At 44.5% G+C, this 20,870-nt stretch overlaps 1 protein-coding gene across 1 annotated transcript in view; it reads left to right on the top strand.

Annotated features, from left to right (window-relative positions):
• FBN2 (fibrillin 2) overlaps nucleotides 1-20,870 on the top strand; it is a 303,194-nt gene that overhangs the window by 212,904 nt on the left and 69,420 nt on the right. The window contains exons 35-37 of the mRNA XM_082258653.1: nucleotides 1,315-1,437; nucleotides 3,757-3,879; nucleotides 20,111-20,272. Of these exons, the coding sequence (XP_082114779.1) occupies nucleotides 1,315-1,437; nucleotides 3,757-3,879; nucleotides 20,111-20,272 (408 nt within the window). The remainder of the gene's footprint in view (nucleotides 1-1,314; nucleotides 1,438-3,756; nucleotides 3,880-20,110; nucleotides 20,273-20,870) is intronic.

Here is a 20,870-nt window from a genome sequence, read left to right as displayed (position 1 = left end):
GTAGCTTTTACCGTTGAACTTTTCATTATCTGTATTTGGACAGCTTTGTTTAGCACAGTGGCCTATTTCATGACAAGGAAAATATTTTGTCCAGGTTTAGCCAGCTATGAAAAGGAGATAATTAAAATTTTCTAAAACCAATAGCAACGTACTAGTCTGAGTTACACGCATTTCCAAATACTGTATAGGAAATATACATTGTGTGTTATCAAGTATGGCCCTACCTTAATAAATTGGAATACAAACATTTAGGCATATACTAAAATAAACAGTTATAAATCTTGCCCAGCGTATACCCTGGTGCTCTTAGCCCTTTGTGGGCATTCTTAACACAACCTCCTGGAGGACTTCACAGTATGACTGTATGGGATTAATTCACTAAAGGCAAATAGACTGTGCACTTTGCAAAGTGCAGTTACACTCTGCAAGTGCAGTTGCTCCAAAGCTTAGTAAATGAGGTAAAGCTTCACTTTACAAAGACTACCCAATAACATGCAATGAAAATAAAAAAAAAATGCATTTTTGATTGCACATGATTAGATGATAGAAGTCAGCAGAGCTTCTGCTCATTTACTAAGCTCTGGAGCAACTGCACTTGCAGGGTGCAACTGCACTTTGCAAAGTGCACAGTCTATTTGCCTTTAATAAATCAACCCCTATGTATACTATTGTAAGTGCCCTTGCTGGAAGCCCCTGCCACCTGGACAACTGCAGCTTCAGAGCAGCTGCTGCTTAAATAACCACAGCAAAAGTTAGTTGCCGCATTCATTCAACTTAAAATGTAAAAAAAGAAAAAAAAAAGTTATAAATAAAATGCATAGGAAATACAAATTTTAGAAAGAAAATAGAAAAAAAAAAAAGCCTTGTTTGTCCACCATAAAATGTGCATTACTTTAGTATCTCAGGTATCCGAAGAATATGTTACTGCAAAATTAAAAGGCACTGCATGGGTGGTAATATGCGTTTCCATTAGTAACTATTAAGCATCTACTTCGCAATGTTTTACACAATTTTCACCAAAAAGCCATATCTTTTTCACATAAGATTCAATTGGAGAAATGTGTGAATCTTAGGTGAAAGTTGTCTGGATTTTGAGTAAAAATCATTTATAACTAGACCCTTTAGAAATCATGAATCCTCTGAAGTACATTCCATTAAATGCACTAGGAACATAAAAAATAGCTGGTTGTTTTGAGCAAGAGCTGAAAAATCAGAAGAAAATCACTTCTATATTTGTTATTAGGACTGTCTAAGAACTGCCTTTTGCAATAAGAAGAACAATTATAAAAGTAATGTTGTGAATTATTCTTCTAGATATCAATGAATGCTATTTTGAGAATATCTGTGTGTTTGGCACTTGTCGGAATCTTCCTGGCATGTTTCAGTGTGTTTGTGACGATGGATATGAGTTGGACCGCAGTGGAGGAAACTGTACAGGTGGGTAACAAATTAACTACACCTTCTTTACCATCTAAAAAAAAATAAAGAGGAACTCCAGACAACAATTAAATCAATAAACAATCCCCTTTAGGTAAAATTGGCACTTTAAAGTCGTTATCATGTTAAAAAGGAAAAACATGACCGGTACTAAGAGAGCTGGAAGGTTAAAGTCTGTTTAAGTCAAAGGGACAAGTTTTCTCCTCACCGATACTTACCTTTGTTGCATTCTTCCACTTTTCTGTTTGCCTGTTGCTGCCCTTGGAAACACTCAGTACTTCCATGTATAGGGAAATATGTGACATTTTTTTCTATTCCTGTCAGGATGCAAGAGTAGCCATTTTCCAGATCTGAGCATTGCATCATGGAACAGGGGGAAACATCCTTGTGTGAGATCATACACAGCTTTATACTCAGTGTTCTGGGAGGTAGACAAGGCAGCAGGGGCAGCATAAGAAAAGTAGGATATCAGTAGGGGAGGAAGTATGCAAAGTGATAGATTCCCTTTAAGTTCAAATCAAAACTTTAATACAGCCAGGCAGCCTGTGTGGTTTGAACAGACAAGGACTCCCTGCTCAAGGTGGTGTAATTGCCTGATGACTCACACAGGTGCATGCCCCAGCTCGCCTCCGTGAAAACTTGATAAAAGAAAAGGAATTGGCAGCACTCCAGGTATTACCTTGTCACGATTGTCATATTTGGATGTCCAGTCAATAAATCTGGATTTTGACTCAACCTGGAGTGCTGCCAATTCCTTTTCTTTTATCAAGCCTGTGTGGTTTACTGGCCTGTAAAGAAACACAAACTGTACATTTGCAAGCTTTTTCTGGAATAGTGGGCTGAATTGCTGTGTTACTAGGCATTTTTTTCTCTTCCTGATGAACAACAACTGCAGAATCACAAGAAGAGTTAAGCCCTTAAGTGTGTACCGATCGTCGGCCGAACGATCGGCCGTCTTTTGTCAAGGGCTGTCGTGTCTGTTGAAAACTGCAAAAGACTGTACACGAATTTTGTCGGCCAACAACAGCCGACTGCAGAAGTGATGTCATGTAATGGTTAACTTTCCTTGTCTTTTTTCTTTTCTGAGCATGCCCAGTCTTGCAAATCTGCTGTCTGTCGGCCGAAATCTGTACTGACTGGCGAACAATCTGCCGTTCTGGTGTTGGCCAACAAAAATGTTAATGCTTGCACGACAGAGTCTGTTCGGCTGAAAATGCGCTGTCGGCTGTCGGAAGCATCATACTAACAAGCCTACAATCGGCCGATCGGTCGTCGGCCGAATATTTACGGCTGACAATCGGTACGTGTGTACGGGGCATAAGTGACCACAGGAAATATGTAAAAATGGAGTGTGGCAGAAGGGTGTAATAGTGGCACTAGAAGGGCAGAAGGCCTATATTTAACTCTCAGAAATTGGGCTTTAGGTATAGTGTGCTGGAATATGATATCATCTTTGTAAGGATGTGTCCTTTGGACCTTTCAGAAAACGGAACCAAACTGATTGATTTAACTGTTTCATAAAAAAGTTACATTCAAGCAATGGCATTCCTGGTAGCATGTTACCTTGTGTTGCCTCTGTTGAGAAATGTCACAGTTGCCAGTGTGCTTATGTTAACTCTCTACTGAATTTCAAGCCCCAAATGGCTGATGTCATAACTGAGCAATATACAGCATCATGTCCACTCAAGATCTAAATAGCGCCCAAGCATGCAACATCTTTGGTTGAAAAGAATAGGAGTTCTCAGTTTCACCTTAAGAAAAATATGTGGGTAAGATATGAAATACTACATTTCCTGAGACCAGATGAGCTTTAGCCATCTAAAACACATATAGGCAAAGCAGTGCAGCCTGTTTGTACTGTTATTAAAGGCTTGATGTTCATGTCTGACTCTAATGTACTTTTAATTAATGAGATACCCAGATATAAATGAAATGGATATCCCACAAGTTATCTCACCAGGCCTGTTCATATTGCCCAACTTGCACATGCTGTTTTCTATGAATAATCAACTATATAATACAGTAATACATAATTAAAAGACACCTTTAGATGCTGTTGACTTAAAGAGAACCTTTGTGTAATTGTATACTTTGAGTTCATCTAACAATTTCAACTGCTGGTTCTTTCCAGTATATAAGGTCAGCCATGTTGGTGTAAAAGTGTTTACAGCAAGCAAAGGAGATTAGCAGAACAACCTGCCAGTACCACACCTTCATTGTTGCAATACATTACTACTTCTGGCTTGCATTCCTATTTAACTGAGCTGTTAGTACATGCCTAGTAACGGGAATATAATTGTGATCTGTTTCTGCCTGCAGATGTGGATGAATGTGCAGACCCCATCAACTGTGTTAATGGCTTCTGTGTTAACACTCCTGGGAGGTATGAGTGTAACTGTCCTCCTGACTTTCAGCTGAACCCCACTGGAGTGGGCTGTGTGGGTAAGCACCATCTACAGAAACAAAAAATAAATAAAATAAATTCAAGTCCTTAATTGTTTTTCTTATCGAATAGCTTTTTACTATGTAACATTCATTCACTTTACTAACTAAAGTTTTGTTTCCAGGTAACAAATATTTTGCCAAAAACTCTGGTCGCCTTTCATCCATTCCAACATACATATAGGATTGTTACTAACTGTTGTTTGCATACACTTAATAATTATGTAGTTTATTTAAAGCAGGGGTGCTCAACCTTTTGAAGAGCGAGGGCAAATTAAAGCGGAAATTCCGGCCTCAAAAATTTTTTTTTTCGATAAAAATACTCCCGGGATAGTCAGGACTAGTGCATTTCAGCAATGATAGCCTCTGAATTATCCCCGGGTTCACTTACCTTTTAGAAGAAATACTTACCTTGAAAATGTTTTGTCCAGCGCTGCCATCTCAGGTGTGGGCAGCTGAAGCCATAGCGTCCTTTTCTGTGTCCTCTTCGGTGACGTCGGAGTCCCAGAATGCCCTGCACCGGCCCTGCTCGTCACTTCCGGTGCAGGCGCGTCATCCCTGCACAGCTTCTGGGCATGCCCAGAAGCTGTTTAGCAGGGAATGACGCGCCTGCACCGAAAGTGACAAGCAGGGCCGGTGCAGGGCATTCTGGGACTCCGGGGAGCGATGATGTTCGGCTCCCAGGAGTCAATGCAAGCAGGAAGTCACGGCGCGACCGCAGAGGGAGGAAGTGGAAGGAAGGTAAGTATATTTTCTTCAAAAACAGGGTAAGTAAGCAAAAAAAAAAATAGTGATTATCCTATTCTTTTTCAGGTTATCTAGAGCAAGCAGATGTCAAATTTTCATTTTGAGGCTGGAACTTCACTTTAAGTGATTTGGTAACCAGTCGTGAGCCACAATGAAATGAAATGGTCCAGAATTAAAAATGTTTTATTTTGAATAGCATAATGTTAACCACAACAATCAGGAGGATCATAATGTTCCATGGGTTCAAACCTCATTGAATGTTTACACGTTATTGAATCACAATCACAAAAATAACTTCTGCATTGAATTGTATTGTAACTGTATCGTTTGTCCTAACATTGTAAAGCGCTGCACAACCTGTTGGTGCTATATAAATCCTATAAAATAATAATAATATTTTTTATTAACAAGACCACCATTAATCCCCCTCTCGCACTCAGATGTGACCAGCCAAAAAAAACAATCTTGCAGCTTTCACTATATCAGGGTCTTTGCAGCCATCCCTTGAATTGCCAAAACAAGGACAGATCGGGGAAGTGCATGCCCTAGTAGTGCAATAAACTTCAAAGCACAGATAAAATGACACATAATGCACTCACAAACTCCTGGAATGACACCAAGATTATCACACAACTGGGAGAATCCATTTTTAGAACTCCTGCATGGATGCTACTAGATGCAAACTATTTAGCTAAAGGCTCCTCTCCTTGTGTCTGTGTGTTAGGTAAGAAAGAGAAAAACAGGTAGCTGAGGAGCTGGTGCAGGGCTGGGTTGCGTATGACAGCCACCAGAGGACCAGCAATCATTCAGTAGAGTGGCATGCACCCAAAGAGGCTGTGCAGGTTGCCATAGGTTTGAGGTTGTGGGCCACATCAGATGGCTCCGTGGGCTATATTTGTCCCACGACCACAGGTTGAGTATGCCTGTTTTAAAGAGTTTACAGGGCTTCACAGACTAATGGTTTAGTAACACCACCTATATTCCCATTACCCCAGGATTACACTGGCAACACATTACCATCTGATGTCCTGTAGATTTAACAAAAGCTATGTAGTGTGAGGACCCACCTGACTGAATGCAAATGCAACTTCTTCTTAACCCTGGAATGTCCAGACCTCTTGGCCTGTGTAAACCTCTGCTACTTTTAATTTCCACATGCTACCTCTTAAATCACATGTATCACTGTAAACACAGTTATTCATTGTAACCCATTCAGCATGGGGATTTGTAGTGTTTTTTTTCTATTACCCATTTCCCTCCCCTTTTACTCCCAATAAACGTATTATTATGTGTGACCCCACAGGGCTAAACTAAGACTAAAAATAAGTCCTGGCATGAAAATAACAAAAGGCCATCTCTGTATATAATACATTTACTGTATATAAAGTATATGTAAAGGACAGCAGTGGCATTGGGGGGGGGGGGGGGCTGACCAGGGCTATAGCAATAATGTGGGTCCCCAAAAAGCCCGGGGTCTCGTATTGCTCCTTTGGAATCATTAGCCCCAAACCCCAAGGCCTGGGGTTGGCCAGGAACCTGGGGCTACATACCTTAGCACTGTGTAAACATCTATCAAGCACATCCAGTGATTGGTAGGGCAAGCTTGAGGCATATGGCCGCAACGACAGTGAGTGGAGTTGTCAAATCGAAGCTCTGATGTCAGGGATGGGCGGGGCCAATATGTGGGCCACTGCTCCCTTTGTCAGACAGCCGTGCATAGACAAACAATGGGCGTTTATACCTTGATGGACGGGGAAGAAGGTGTCGGGGGCAGGACCAATTGTGACTACTATATGTGCACCCACAGCGGTGTATAATTCAGGTTTATTATACACCGCTGTGGGTACACATGCAGTAGTTAAAATTGATCCCGCCCCCTGCCACCTTCCTCCCCGGCTAGCTATGTATACACGCTGACTGTTTGTCTATGCATGGGGCAAAGAGGCGGAGCCCCACATATCGGCCCCACCCACACCCAACATCAGAGCTTCGATTTGACAGCTCCAATCACTCTCATTGCGGCCGTACGCCCCCAGCTTGCCCACCAATCACTAGCTGGATAGAGGTTTACACAGCTGCATGTCCTGCTATAGGCTGCATTCATTTGTAATCCATCTGATGCCGACATTCTTGCCTGGGCTCCTGTATGCTGCAAATCAAGATTTTAGGATAAGTGTGCTATGTTTAATTCTTTTGTGTCTTTGCAGTTTAATCCCTGAACCTTGCACTCTGTTCATAACGAACTCCTGAACCTTGCACTTTGTACAACACATTCCTGAACCTAGCACTCTGTACATAACAAACTCCTGAACCTTCCACCCTGTACTACGCAATCCTGAGCCTTGCACTCTATACAACCCATTCCTGAACCTTGCATGCTGTATGTAACACACTCCTGAACCTTGCACTTTATACAACCCATTCCTGAACCTTGCACTCTGTACGTAAAACACTCCTGAACCTTGCACACTGTACAATGCGTTCCTGAACCTTGCACTCTGTATGTAACAAACTCCTGAACCTTGCACTATGTACAATGCATTCTAGAACCTTGCACTCTGTACATAACACACTCCTGAGCCTTGCAATCTGTACAACGTATTCCTGAACCTTGCACTCTGTACATAATGAACTCCTGAACCTTGCACTCTGTTTCACTCTGTACGAAACGCACTCCTGGACCTTGTACTCTGTACAAAATGCACTTCTGGACCTTGCACTCTGTGCAAAATGCACTCCTGAACCTTTCACTGTGTCGAGTGCATTCCTCAACCTTGCACTCTGTACGACGTATTCCTGAACCTTGCACTCTGTACAAAACATTCCTGAACCTTGCACTCTATACAACCTATTCCTGAACCTTGCACTCTGTATGTAACACACTCCTCAATCTTGCACTCTGTACAGCGCATTCCTGAACCTCTCACTCTGTACAAAATGAACTCCTGAACCTTGCACTCTTTACGAAACGCACTTCAGAACCTTGTAATCTGTATGAAATGCACTCCTGAACCTTGCACTCTGTACAATGCATTCCTGAATCTTGCACTCTGTGCAGTGCATTCCTGAACCTTGCACTCTGTACAGCGCATTACTGAACCTTGCACTGTGTACAATGCATTTCTGAACCTTGCACTCTGTAGAGCGCACTCCTGAACCCTGCACTCTGTACAATGCACTCCTGAACCTTGCACTTTGTACGTAACACATTCCTGAACCTTTCACTCTGTACAATGCATTCCTGAATCTAGTACTCTGTACAATGCATTCCTGAATCTTTCACTCTGTACAACGCATTCCTGAACCTTGTCCTCTTTACAACGCATTCCTGAACCTTGCACTCTGTACAACAAATTCTTGTACCTTGCACTCTGTATGAAATGCACCCCTGAACCTTGCACTCTGTACAAAATGCACTCCTAAACCTTGCACTATGTACGAAACGCACTCTTGAATTCTTTCACACTAAGCGTAGCGCACTCTTCCATAGTTTGTGTGAAACCATTTGTAATGGAAGCTTTTTATTCTTTTTTATTATTGTATTGGGGTTTTTGTCTTTGAGGCATCAGCTCGTGTCACAGCAATCAAAGCTTTTTTTAAACAGTCAGGTCCATAAATATTGGGACATCGACACAATTCTAATTTTTTTGGCTCTATACACCACCACAATGGATTGAATGAAATGAAATAAACAAGATGTGCTTTAACTGCTGACTTTCAGCTTTAATTTGAGGGTATTTACATCCAAATCAGGTGAAAGGTGTAGGAATTGCAACAGTTTGTATATGTGCCTCCCACGTTTTAAGGGACAAAAAGTAATGGGACAATTGGCTGCTCAGCTGTTCCATGGCCAGGTGTGTGTTATTCCCTCATTATCCCATTTACAAGGAGCAGATAAAAGGTCCAGGGTTCATTTCAAGTGTGCTATTTGCATTTGGAATATGTTGCTGTCAACTCTCAATATGAGATCTAAAGAGCTGTCACTATCAGTGAAGCAAGCCATCATTAGGCTAAAAAACCAAAACAAACACATCAGAGAGATAGTAAAAACATTAGGTGTGGCCAAATCAACTGTTTGGAACATCCTTAAAAAGAAAGAACGCACCGGTGAGCTCAGCAACACCAAAAGACCCAGAAGACCACGGAAAACAACTGTGGTGGATGACTGAAGAATTCTTTCCCTGGTGAAGAAAACACCCTTCACAACAGTTGGCCAGATCAAGAACACTCTCCAGGAGGTAGGTGTATGTGTGTCAAGTCCACAATCAAGAGAAGACTTCACCAGAGTGAATACAGAGGGTTCAGCACAAGATGTAAACCATTGGTGAGCCTCAAAAACAGGAAGGCCAGATTAGAGTTTGCCAAACAACATCTAAAAAAGCCTTCACAGTTCTGGAACAACATCCTATGGACAGATGAGACCAAGATCAACTTGTACCAGAGTGATGGGAAGAGAAGAGTATGGAGAAGGAAAGGAACTGCTCATGATTCAAAGCATACCACCTCATCAGTGAAGCATGGTGGTGGTAGTGTCATGGCGTGGGCATGTATGGCTGCCAATGGAACGTGTTCTCTTGTATTTATTGATAATATGACTGCTGACAAAAGCAGCAGGATGAATTATGAAGTGTTTTGGGCAATATTATCTGCTCATATTCAGCCAAATGCTTCAGAACTCATTGGACAGCGCTTCACAGTGCAGATTGACAATGACCAGAAGCATACTGCGAAAGCAACCAAAGAGTTTTTTTAAGGGAAAGAAGTGGAATGTTATGCAATGGCCAAGTCAATCACCTGACCTGAATCCGATTGAGCATGCATTTCACTTGCTGAAGACAAAACTGAAGGGAAAATGCCCCAAGAACAAGCAGGAACTAAAGACAGTTGCAGTAGAGGCCTGGCAGAGCATCACCAGGGATGAAACCCAGCGTCTGGTGATGTCTATGCATTCCAGACTTCAGGCTGTAATTGACTGCAAAGGATTTGTAACCAAGTATTAAAAAGTGAAAGTTTAGGGGCGTGGCCGGATGTGATCGAGGCAAGTCGTGCTTCTGAGGAGCTCCCGCAGTATCCTGCTAATTACCCTGTTTGGGGCTATCCTCCTGCCTACCTGCGGGTCATCTATCGTGGGGAAATCCAGCTGCACTTCGGGGATGCCCACTTCGGCTTCAAAACCGCAGCGCGGGCAACAATCCGGACAGAGGCAGACTCGCTCCACTCGCGGCCCGGGCCGGGGCTCCGCCTCCGCCATCTTGGATTCGTCATCCGTCCCTCAGCGTGCTTCTGGAGCGGGCGCGAACATGGATGCGGCGCAGCAGGGAGCGGTTTCTTCTCCGGCTGTACAGGTACCTGTCCCCTTGCCCTCTACACCGCTGCAGGAGCAGGACCAGCGAGCCATCACGGCCCCCATCCTGGCTGCAATTGACAGTAGCAAGGCGGCGCTCATGGTCAAGATAGACCACCTTGCCTCCGAGTGCACATTAATCAGGCATGACCTGGACAAAATGAGGGGCCGCATTACTACAGCGGAGGAGCGCATTTCCGAGGTGGAAGATAGTACCCACTCCCATGCCTCACAGTTGGCGGACCTACAGCACCTGGTCAAATCCCTGCAACATAGAGCTGATGACGCAGAGGACCGCCAGCGCCGCAATAATGTCCGGGTGGTGGGACTCCCTGAAGGGGCAGAGGGGACTAGGCCGGCCATCTTTGCTGAACAGTTCTTTAAACAGCTCCTGTCCCTTTCGGATCTCCCGCCTACCTATGTGGTTGAGCGAGCCCACCGGGTTCCGATGGGTGCCCGACCGCCTGGAGCTCCGCCGAGGCCTTTTCTAGTTAAGTTCCTGAATTATAGGGATCGGGACATGCTGCTATCGGAGGCCAGGAAACACCAGGATTTGCACTTTGAAAATACCTGGATTATGCTTTTCCCTGACTTCTCTGCGGAAACCCAGAGGAAACGTCGTTCGTTCACGGAGGTGCGCAAACGACTCAGGGATAAGGAGATTAAGTACAGCATGATGTATCCCAGTCGGCTCAGGATCCAATACAATGGCGCAGTTAAATTTTATGAAACGCCGCAGGAGGTTTCTGACTGGCTGGATGGTCTGCGCTGAAGTGCCGCTTCCTCTGCCTGTTTATTCCCCCTCCTGGATCGTGCATGTGGTTCTATGCTGGCCGCATAGTGGGCCTGTGCCATCTCTCTGGTGCGATACCCTTCCCCTTCTGTTTCCTGCAATGCCCCTTGGCTGCCCTGTTGGTTCCGGGGGCTCCTCTGGAGTCTTTTCTATTGTCATCACCTAAGAGACTGCCGGACTTTGATCGCATTTGACACTCGTCCACAGTTCCAGATGTTGGGGAGTTCTGGGCTTAAGCCTCATACCGGCTGGATGGTTACTAGTTTTTGTTTTTTTTTTGTTGTTGCCGGTATAAGGGCATTGGGATTGTTTTGTTGGCAACTTGACCCTCTAACGTTTCAGCCTCAGTGGTCTTGGATCCTTTTGCTGCTACCTGCTCTCAGCTCACTACGCTGTTTTTGGTGGAACATTTCTTTTTCTGCATCCCTGCTGACATTTTTTATTGATGCCCATGGCTGATGCAGTACGCTTCCTCTCATGGAATGTGAGAGGTCTGAACAATAAATATAAACGGGCCAGTGTATTTCAATGTTTGAAACAGGCGAAGCCGCATGTCCTCCTCCTGCAAGAGACTCACCTGGATGGTAATCTGGTGCTCACTTTGAAGAAACCGTGGATTCAAAAGGCGTTTCATGCCACATACTTCACGTATGCCAGAGGTGTATCGGTGCTTATCAGTAAATCTATTCCATGTTCCGTCCACCAGGTGATCTCAGACCAGGGGGGACGATATGTGGCTGTGGTAATGGAATTGTATTCGTTCAAATTTATTTTGGTTGCTGTTTATGTACCTCCTCCCTTTAATGTTCAGATGCTGTATGACCTGACTGCTAAGCTCTCGGCTCATGCCTCCCTGCCTATGTTATTTATGGGTGATTTTAATGCGATTTTGGATGGGGCATTGGATACTTCCAACCCCACCCGACAGGCCTCGGTGGATCTGGTTGCCTGGGCGGCTGCTCAGGGCCTGGTTGAGATATGGCGTTGGAAGCATCCGGATGGTAGGGAGTACTCTCACCTGTCCACTGCGCACCGCTCGGCGGCCAGGATAGACCTGGCTTTTGGTAGTGCTCGTTTCCAGTCCCTCGTGACTGCTGCTGATTACTTGGCTGGGGGGGTGTCTGATCATAACCCGCTTCTCTTGACAGTGCACCTCCGGTTGGGGGCTGGAGAGCGGGGTTGGAGACTGTCTCCGGGCTGGCTTCAACAGGATCAGGTCACCTCCCACCTGGTACAGGCGGTCCAGATGTACTGGGCGAGCAATGTAGACTCTGCCGAGCCTTCGGTGGTTTGGGAGGCCTTCAAGGCGGTGGCCAGGGGGGAGTGCATCTCAGCTATTAAAACTGCCAGGAAAGATCATAATGGGGAGCTCCGGTCTATGCAGGAGGTGGAGAGGGAGAGGGCGCGGGATCATGCTACTTCGCCATCCGAGTCCACTTATACCTCCTTATTGGAGGCGAGGCGTCTCCTCTCACTCCACCTGTCTGATCTGGCCCATACTGAGGCTTCCCGTTTCAGGGCTGCTGCCTTTGCACAAGGGGATAAAAATGGCAAATTCTTGGCTAGGTTGGTGGAGGATCAGAGGGCCCCTATTAACATCCCACGCATTAAGAGTTCTAGGGGGGAAATGCTCACTGATCTGCGGGAAATTTTGGAGGAGTTCAGGAATTACTTTGAGTCCTTATATGCCCCTGTCCATGACTATGACGATACTGTCATGGAGACTACTCTCCGTGGCCTGGCTCTACCTACCCTGACTGATGAAGATAGCGCCTTGCTAGACGCTCCGATCACTCCCCTAGAGGTGGAAGGGGCCATTGCCTCCTTCCCGCCGCAGAAGGCTCCGGGCCCGGATGGGTTCCCTGCGGACTTCTATAAGGAGTTCTCGGAGCAGTTGGCCCCGCGCCTGAGTGCCCTGTTTCAACACTGCCTGGAGGGGGGGGCTCTCCCGCCGTCCATGATGGATGCATATATGGTGCTCCTGGCAAAACCGGGAAAAGACCCTGAGGACTGTTCCTCATACAGGCCCATAGCCCTGCTGAACGCGGACCTGAAGGTCCTAACCAAGGTCCTTGCGAATCGTCTGGCGAAAGTCATACATACCTTAGTTGACCCTGACCAGACGGGTTTCATGCCGGGGAAATCGGTAGATACCAATATTCGGCGTCTGTTTACGCACCTCCAACTCCCGGTGGCCGCCTCCTCGCAACGCGTAGTGGTCTCTATTGATATAGAAAAGGCCTTCGACTCTGTCGACTGGACCTATATGCACACGGTCCTGTCGCTCATGGGTTTTGGCCCCAATTTCCGGACTTGGGTGAAACTGCTATATTCTTCTCCTCGTACGGCCATTCGCTTAGGTCTGTTGACCTCGGTGTATTTTAGGGTGGGTAGGGGGACCCGTCAAGGTTGCCCCCTATCGCCCTTCCTTTTTGCGCTTACCATAGAACCGGTTGCCATTGCATTGCGCTCCTCGCAGGGCTTTGAAGCGGTCAGAGTAGGCTCCATAAAGGAGTGTGTGGCGTTATACGCTGATGACATGCTTCTTTTCCTTAATGATCCTGGTCCTTCCTTACAGGCTGTCTTACGGATCTTGGATGAATTTGGCAAGTATTCGGGACTCCGGGTGAATTGGGGAAAGTCCTCGATGTTGTCTGTAACAGGAGTGCCTGGTGCACTAGTTGGAGATGGCCCCTTCCCGGGTTGGGTTGACGCATTTACCTACCTTGGGGTCCGGGTAACTAGGCATCCGAAGGACTATTATAACCTGAATCTCCTCCCCCTCCTGCCTAGGCTTCAGCGCCTGGTGCAGGTGTGGAGGAAGATTCCGCTTTCCCTATTGGGAAGAATAGCCCTCCTTAAAATGAAGTTTCTCCCTGTGGTTCTATATTTCTTGCGCCACTCCCCGCTGTGGGTTCCAAAGACGTTTTTTAGCAGATTAGACAGTATTATCAGCTCCTTCCTCTGGTCCCCCGGGGTTCCCAGGATTGGCCTTCGGGCCCTCCAGGAGCCTTGGGGTAGCGGGGGTCTGGCTCTCCCTGATTGGCGGAAATATTATCTGGCTGGGCAAATGGTTTTTGCGAGGTGATGGCTACGGGCGGATGAGGAGGACTCGGCTACGGTCCTGGAGGCGGCGCACCTGGGTTCCTATGAAAGTCTCCGTCTGGCTCTCCACAGGGGGGTGGGTTCCGACCTCCAGTTGACAGCGTCAATGAAGGCTACCATTAGGGCGTGGAGCCAGACTGTACGACTGGCCTGCCCCAGCTACGTTGGCCTTTCCCCGTCTACCCCTCTTTGGATGAATCCAAAGCTCCCTCATTTTTACCGCTTACCTGACCCTATGGTGTGGGCTACTGTGGGGGTGAAGACGTTAGGGGACATAACGACAGAGGGAGAATTGCTATCATTTGACAACCTACGTACAAGACATGACTTACCCTCAACTCATTTTTTCAGATACCTACAGCTGCGCCACGCCTTTCAATGCCAATTTTCTGACACCAAAATTGAACCGGTACCATCTGACCTGGAATTAATGCTAACTAATCCTGACCTTACCAAAACCCTATCTTCAGTTTACAAGGATTTATTCAGACTGACTCCACCAAGTATTGTGAAGTGTAGGGAGCGTTGGACTGCTGAAATTCCTGAACTCCAGGGGGAGGACTGGGATGACATGTGGGTTGACCCATTCAAACACCTCGTTGCTGCTAGAGACAAACTTATTCAGTTCAAGTTTCTCCACAGGATATACTACACTCCTGCTAGACTAGCTAAAATTTACCCCACGTCCTCCGCTGAATGCTTGCGATGCTCTGCCTCTCCGGCGGATGCGTCCCATATTTTCTGGGATTGCCCGCTGATTCAGCGCTACTGGTCGGAAGTTACCACCTGCTTAGGGGAGGTGCTGATGACTGCGGTCCCGCTGACTCCAAGTGTTTGTCTGCTGGGTTTGGTGGAGGAGGTGGTTCCCTCGGTGGCACATAGAACCCTTCTAACTATATTGCTATTTTATGCCAAGAAGGCCATATTGTTACAATGGAAGAAGGTGACCCCGCCTTCCCTGCTGTACTGGAAGGGTCTGGTGAATGCCGTGTTGCCCCTTTATAGGGAAACATATTTGTCCCGAGGGTGCCCCAAGAAATTTGAGAAAGTGTGGAGGGCATGGGTGGAGTCTCCTGTTACGGTACGGTAGATAGCGTTTGTAATTTATTATGATAATGTTCACCTAACTGTCTGATGCTTCCTTTATGTGTGGGCTGGGAGCGGGTACGGCTGGGCACTGGTACACCAGGGCTCAGTCGTTCCGGGTCCCATTATCCTGCTTTTTTCGGAGGGAATCCGGCTGTGTTTGGGGGTTTGGTTGCCAGGGTGGGGGGGGGGGGGGACTTTACCGTTTTGATGTTGCTGTTTGTGTGACTCCCCCATGTTGGGGTGAGCTGGTCTATTGTTTTTGTATGTTTTGTTTGTGTGAAAACTTCAATAAAAAGAATTTTCCAAAAAAAAAAGTGAAAGTTTGATTTAAGATTGTTAATCTGTCCCATTTCTTTTGGTCCCTTAAAAAGTGGGAGGCACATATACAAACTGTTGTAATTCCTACACCGTTCACCTGATTTGGATGTAAATACCCTCAAATTAAATCTGAAAGTCTGCAGTTAAAGCACATCTTGTTTCATTTCAAATCCATTGTGGTGGTGTATAGAGCCAAAAAGATTAGAATTTTGATGATGTCCCAATATTTATGGACCTGACTGTAAGTACAAGGAAGCATGTTTTTTAAACCACACCCCTTTAGCCGCTCTCACTCTTAAACATTTGGCCACACTCCTTTTACCAAGCTATGCGTGCCCTCATTCTGAAGTTCAAAAGTTAAGGGTTATTGGGCTAGAGTATGCACCAACTAGCAACCAATCACCTGCTGGTTAACTTGGAAAGTTAACTCGGCCAGCTCCCTCTGTCTATTCAGCGTTGGTGTTTCTTCCTCTGCCCTGCTCCCTGCTCCTCTCTCCTGTGTCTCCCCCTCTGCATGCCCGATTATATGGGGCAGAGCTGTGGGGGGGGGGAGGGGGGGTGGGGGCTGGGTAATGCAGAAGGGGTCCAGAGGTGTAGGGGGGCCTGTGTAATGCAAAGAGGTCCAGAGGTGTAGGGGGCTGTATAATGTAAAGGGGTCCAGAGGTGTGGGGGCTGTGTAATGTAAAGGGATCCAGAAGTGTGGGGGCTGTGTAATGTAAAGAGATCCAGAGGTGGGCCCTCATCAAAATGTTATGTTGGATGTTAAACTCACCTTTAATCCGGCAGTGGGCAAAGCTCCCAGCGCTGATCTTCACGCCCCCTTCTGCTGTTGGAAGGGGGCATTGTTGGTTTAAATTTACCTTGGGGCTGAAGCCCCTGGTCTTTTTCCCATCTAGCAACACCCCTGGGATAGTGAAGTAATCATAATTATTTTAGTGCTAGTGTTGATTATTATGAAGCTCACATTATTGTATTGTATTCATCTGTTAAATTACCAGAGAGATTAAAAAATTGGCCTAGAAATGGAATGATTTCTCCACAAAATCGACAAAGATGTGAACATGTATGCAAGGCATTTAAAGCATTAACAAACTACTAACAAACTAGACAAGGTACAGCCAACTTAAAGAAGAACTCAATTTTTTTTACTTATCTTTAGTTGCGAAGGGCATCTAGTCCCAACTTCTGCATCTTATCTGCTAAAGAGCTCCTTCTCTTTGCAGCTAGTCTTGGAAGTCAACAGGCTGGCCAGCTTTCATATATATACCCCCTGTATTTTTTCAGAGGACTACAGGGCTGATGTTATGATACCAGTGGGAATTGCCAGTAGCAAGGTTATGTTCATAAGGTGCAAAGCTGGCTGATTGCCACATGTCAATGACATCAGACCAATGCTCGCTGGTAATCTCCACCCATGGCCCAGTAACAGTAAGCTGGAGAGTGAGGATCAAATGGACACATGACAGCAACATTTACAGATATTTCTGGGAATTTATTTTTTTTAAATAGCACACTGACCTAGAGAGAGGGAGACTAGTGGCATTGAATTGTTAGGTGGATATCATATTCAACATTGCAACATGTCAAGAAGTAATTCTTAGTAGACAATTGTCAAAACAACTTTGACTCTAAAATAAAAACTTAAAAAATTGAGTAACCCTGTAAATGAAAAAATCAGAGTCCAGTCACACGTTTCCATTTGTGTGAGTTGCATAAACATGCATTGTTTCATGCGTCAATATTCATTCTGTTAAGGTAGCCCAATAAATTTATTTGGCCTGCCAACACAAAAGAACACACCCAAAAACAGACTGCAGCATTTTTTCTAATTTTTTTGTACCACAACTCTTGGTAGCTTGTTACCTTGTGTTGTGATGCACTGAAATACATGTGAATCAGAACTGCATTGTCTTAGTGCATTGGGTTGCCATTCAAAATCCATGGCACTGCAACTTGCTCATGGGTGTAGCATACGTGAGGATGAGTTACCGCAATGCAGAGCATCTGAAAAGTGAGTTTTAGGCCTACTATTTACCAGTACCACTGCTGTGCCACATAGTTTTGCTGTTTTAAAGAACCAAAGAATCTTCAAAATCCTTTTCTTCTCTTTCTAAGCACTCTGGTTTCATCCAGCAGCCATTATGTTACTACTATATCCTGAATTGAGGTGAGCAGGAAAAAAGCAAAGACAAGATTTAAAGTGGCTGTAATCCTTAGACATGAAAAGTGAACAAAGCATATTCCTCTATCGTGTGTACTAACCTGAGTCCATAGCTTTGAGTCTGGTTTGTCTCTGATCTCTGATCCCTCTGTTATCTACATAAGTCACTGATATAACTTTGAGCTGTCACCTCAACTTCCCGGGAGATTGCCGGCCTCCCCTCCAGCACACAGCAGGTGACTCATAGACTAATGTCTGTGTTTTTCTCTTAGCGGGGGGAGGTTTATTTGTAGCCTTCAATCAGCTATCAGATTGCACAGGGCTCTGTGCTCTAGCTCTGCAGTATATGTGACCTCAGATCCCCAACTCTTGCTTTCAGCTGCTGAAAGATGCTGTGTAAAATGTGTGTTTTGAAAGACTGTAGAGCAGGGATATGCAAACTGTTCCCCCCAGGATTTGCAAAACTACAAGTCCTATTATGCCTCTGCCTCTGGGTCTTGCTATGCCTCATGGGACTTGTAGTTCTGCAACAGCTGGAGGGCCACAGTTTGCATATCCCTGCTGTAGAGGATAGAAGGTGGCAGATAAACAGGTGCAACTTATAGGAGGATTTTTTTATTTCTGTATATCACCTGAGGCTTGTCACCTTATTGGGTATATGTAAGGGTTTACAACCACTCTAAGCTTGAGGTAATAGTAGCCATTTTAGTGCACTTGCAAAAAGAACAATTGGGTACTGTCCATGATACTTTTTTTATTTGCACAAACATTAACATTTTTAGGACAAGCTCACACACCTGAAAGCTTGTCTTGCGGATTTGGATGTTAGTGCAAATAAAAAAAAAAGTATCATGGACTGTACTCAATCACTTTTAGGCATTCCATTTAAAGCGGAGTTCCGGCCACAGAAAAAAAAATTTAATGAACATACCCCCAGGACAGTCAGGGCTAGTACATTCAACAATGGATAGCCTCTGATCTGTCCTGGTTCGTACTTACCTTTTAGAAGAAATACTTACTTTTAAAATTTCTTCTCCAGTGCTGCCATCTCTGGTGTGGGCAGCTTGAAGCCAGCGCAATCCTCTTCTGCGTCCTCTTCCGTCCTCTTCGGTCCCACGATGCACTGTGCTGTCCCCGCCGTCACTTCCGGGTCTGCAGCGTCATCCCTGCACAGCTTCTGGGCATGCCCAGAAGCTGTTTAGCAAGGTATGATGCGCCTACACCGGAGCAGGCGCCGGAGCAGGCGCATTGATTCCTGGGAGCGATGACGTTCAGCTCCAAGGAATCATTGCAAAGCGGAAGTGACGGCGCGGGCCGCGGCCGAGGAAGGAGGAAGTGGATGGTAAGGTGAGTATATTATCCTCTCTAATAAGGTAAGTAAGCAAAAAAAAAGCCAGGGAATATCCAATTCTTGCTCAGGTAAGGATAAGGAAGCGGATGCCATAAATTCTACAGGCATGATTTTGTGACCGGAACTCCGCTTTAAAGTGTGGTCTTATTTTCAAGTTTTTAATTTAGTGACAGAGTTGAATACAAAATGTTATAAGTGAGAGTATTGTTAGAATCAAGGGTAGTAAAAAATCTAAATGTGAAATATGGATAAGATGTGATATGTAGCACATAAGTTCAGAAAAAAACAGACGTTTTGGTAATTTGTTTAATTTTACAACAGCTTTTATTTGCAGCTTTACAATTTTTGGATCATTCTACATCTTAGATTTTAAATGTATGTTTGCCAGAATGGATGGAAAATCCCCCAGAGTCTGGCCACCCTAAGCATTTTATTATAACAGTATGCTTTGCCAGGTGGCAGACAGGAACACTGATAAGCAGGAAATGCTGGGAATTCTAATTGCAGGCTAACAGGTACAAGTCTGCCTTGATTTATTGATGGTTGTAGTATTTTTTTCATCAAATAGCTAAAAAAGAAAACATTTCTCATATACCATGACTTACCGTACATCATTTTGATGCTAAGAAAAAGAACTAACAGGTTAATTAGTCTGTATGTGAATATTGCCCATGATTTACACTTTATATAGTGAAAAAGGGATGAATCTGGAAGGATGCTATTAAAAGGAAATATGCACGCCTGTTTTTGTTTAACTAGGCATTCTGCAATGCCACAATGTACAGAAAATGTCCAACACTTCAGGACTGAAATGTTAGCCAGTTTGTTTGTCTTCCTAAGAGCAATATATTATTGTTGAACCAGATCTGTTTTTGGAAGTAATCACTTTTAATGACTGATCTATTGACCTGTCCAGATGTCATACTTTTTTATTGTAACTGACTTAATTCAGCAGGGAAGCAAGCACTGTGTATTTGGCATACTTTTAAAGCTTCAAAGTTAATTAAAACATTGTTCAGAAGTTGAGCTGGAATTAGACCAAACTATGATGAATACTAGTACAGTAGAACTACTTATGCTGGTTCTTTTCATTATTACATTAAAAGTTTGAACTAAAAAAAATCTGGAATGTGTAGACAATCACACCTATTCATTCAGCAGGGTGTCTTGTAAAATGTCCCTTAATCCCAAAAGGGTTTTAATGACAAATAAAAGTAATACAAGTGACCTAGTTATTCAGTAACACAAACACAGTATCCAGGCATGGTAAGTTGTGTACTTGCTAATGGATTGTTCAGTGACTGTTCCTAATATTTCTTTCAGATACCAGAGTGGGTAACTGTTATCTCAATCATGGACCTCGGGGGGATGGTACAATCTCCTGTAGCACAGAGATTGGAGTTGGTGTGAGTCGCTCTTCATGCTGCTGTTCACTTGGAAGGGCCTGGGGGAACCCATGTGAAATATGCCCACCAGTTAACAGCTGTAAGTCCTAAGATTTCTGAAGTTTTCCTTTATGTGTAAATGGCAATGAAAGCATATGTTATTTCCATGATTCAGTAGTAGAGAGGCCAGGGAAATAAACTAAAGATGCTTCAGCTGGATTTCCAATATTTTCTTTTTTTTTTTTTTGCCTTTTTGCCCAATAGCATTATTTTAGATAAGTTTCAGTGTAAGTTGTCTTGGTGTGAAATATGTCTTCTTAGCTGGGCTATTTTTAAGGGAATTTTGTATGGGATGGTCAAAGGAATTATATTTTTTTTAATGGGACTTTGTTTTGTGTATTTGTGCATTTGCATTGACCTGAAATACCTAAAACAGGGCTAGTATTGCTAGCAAAATTATCAAGGTATCAGAGGGCTCATGTCATGGCCCTATTCTTCTAAATAACATTATTTATTCTTTTGACTCATTCAAAATTAGACACTTACGTATCTCTATACATGACATCAGCACCATTCCTTTGTTCGGCAAGCATCTTTATAGTAAGGACATCTGCATTTTGTACGTTTCTAGGTAATTCTACCCTTTCAAAGAAGGGTTGGTCTAACACTAGCAATTGTAAACACCTCCATCCCTAATA

Source organism: Pelophylax lessonae, assembly GCF_965119305.1.
Source record: "Pelophylax lessonae genome assembly, chromosome: 1".
NCBI lineage: Eukaryota > Metazoa > Chordata > Amphibia > Anura > Ranidae > Pelophylax > Pelophylax lessonae.
The sequence above is the reverse complement of the archived record's forward strand: the minus strand, read 5'-3'. Positions and strand labels throughout refer to the sequence as shown.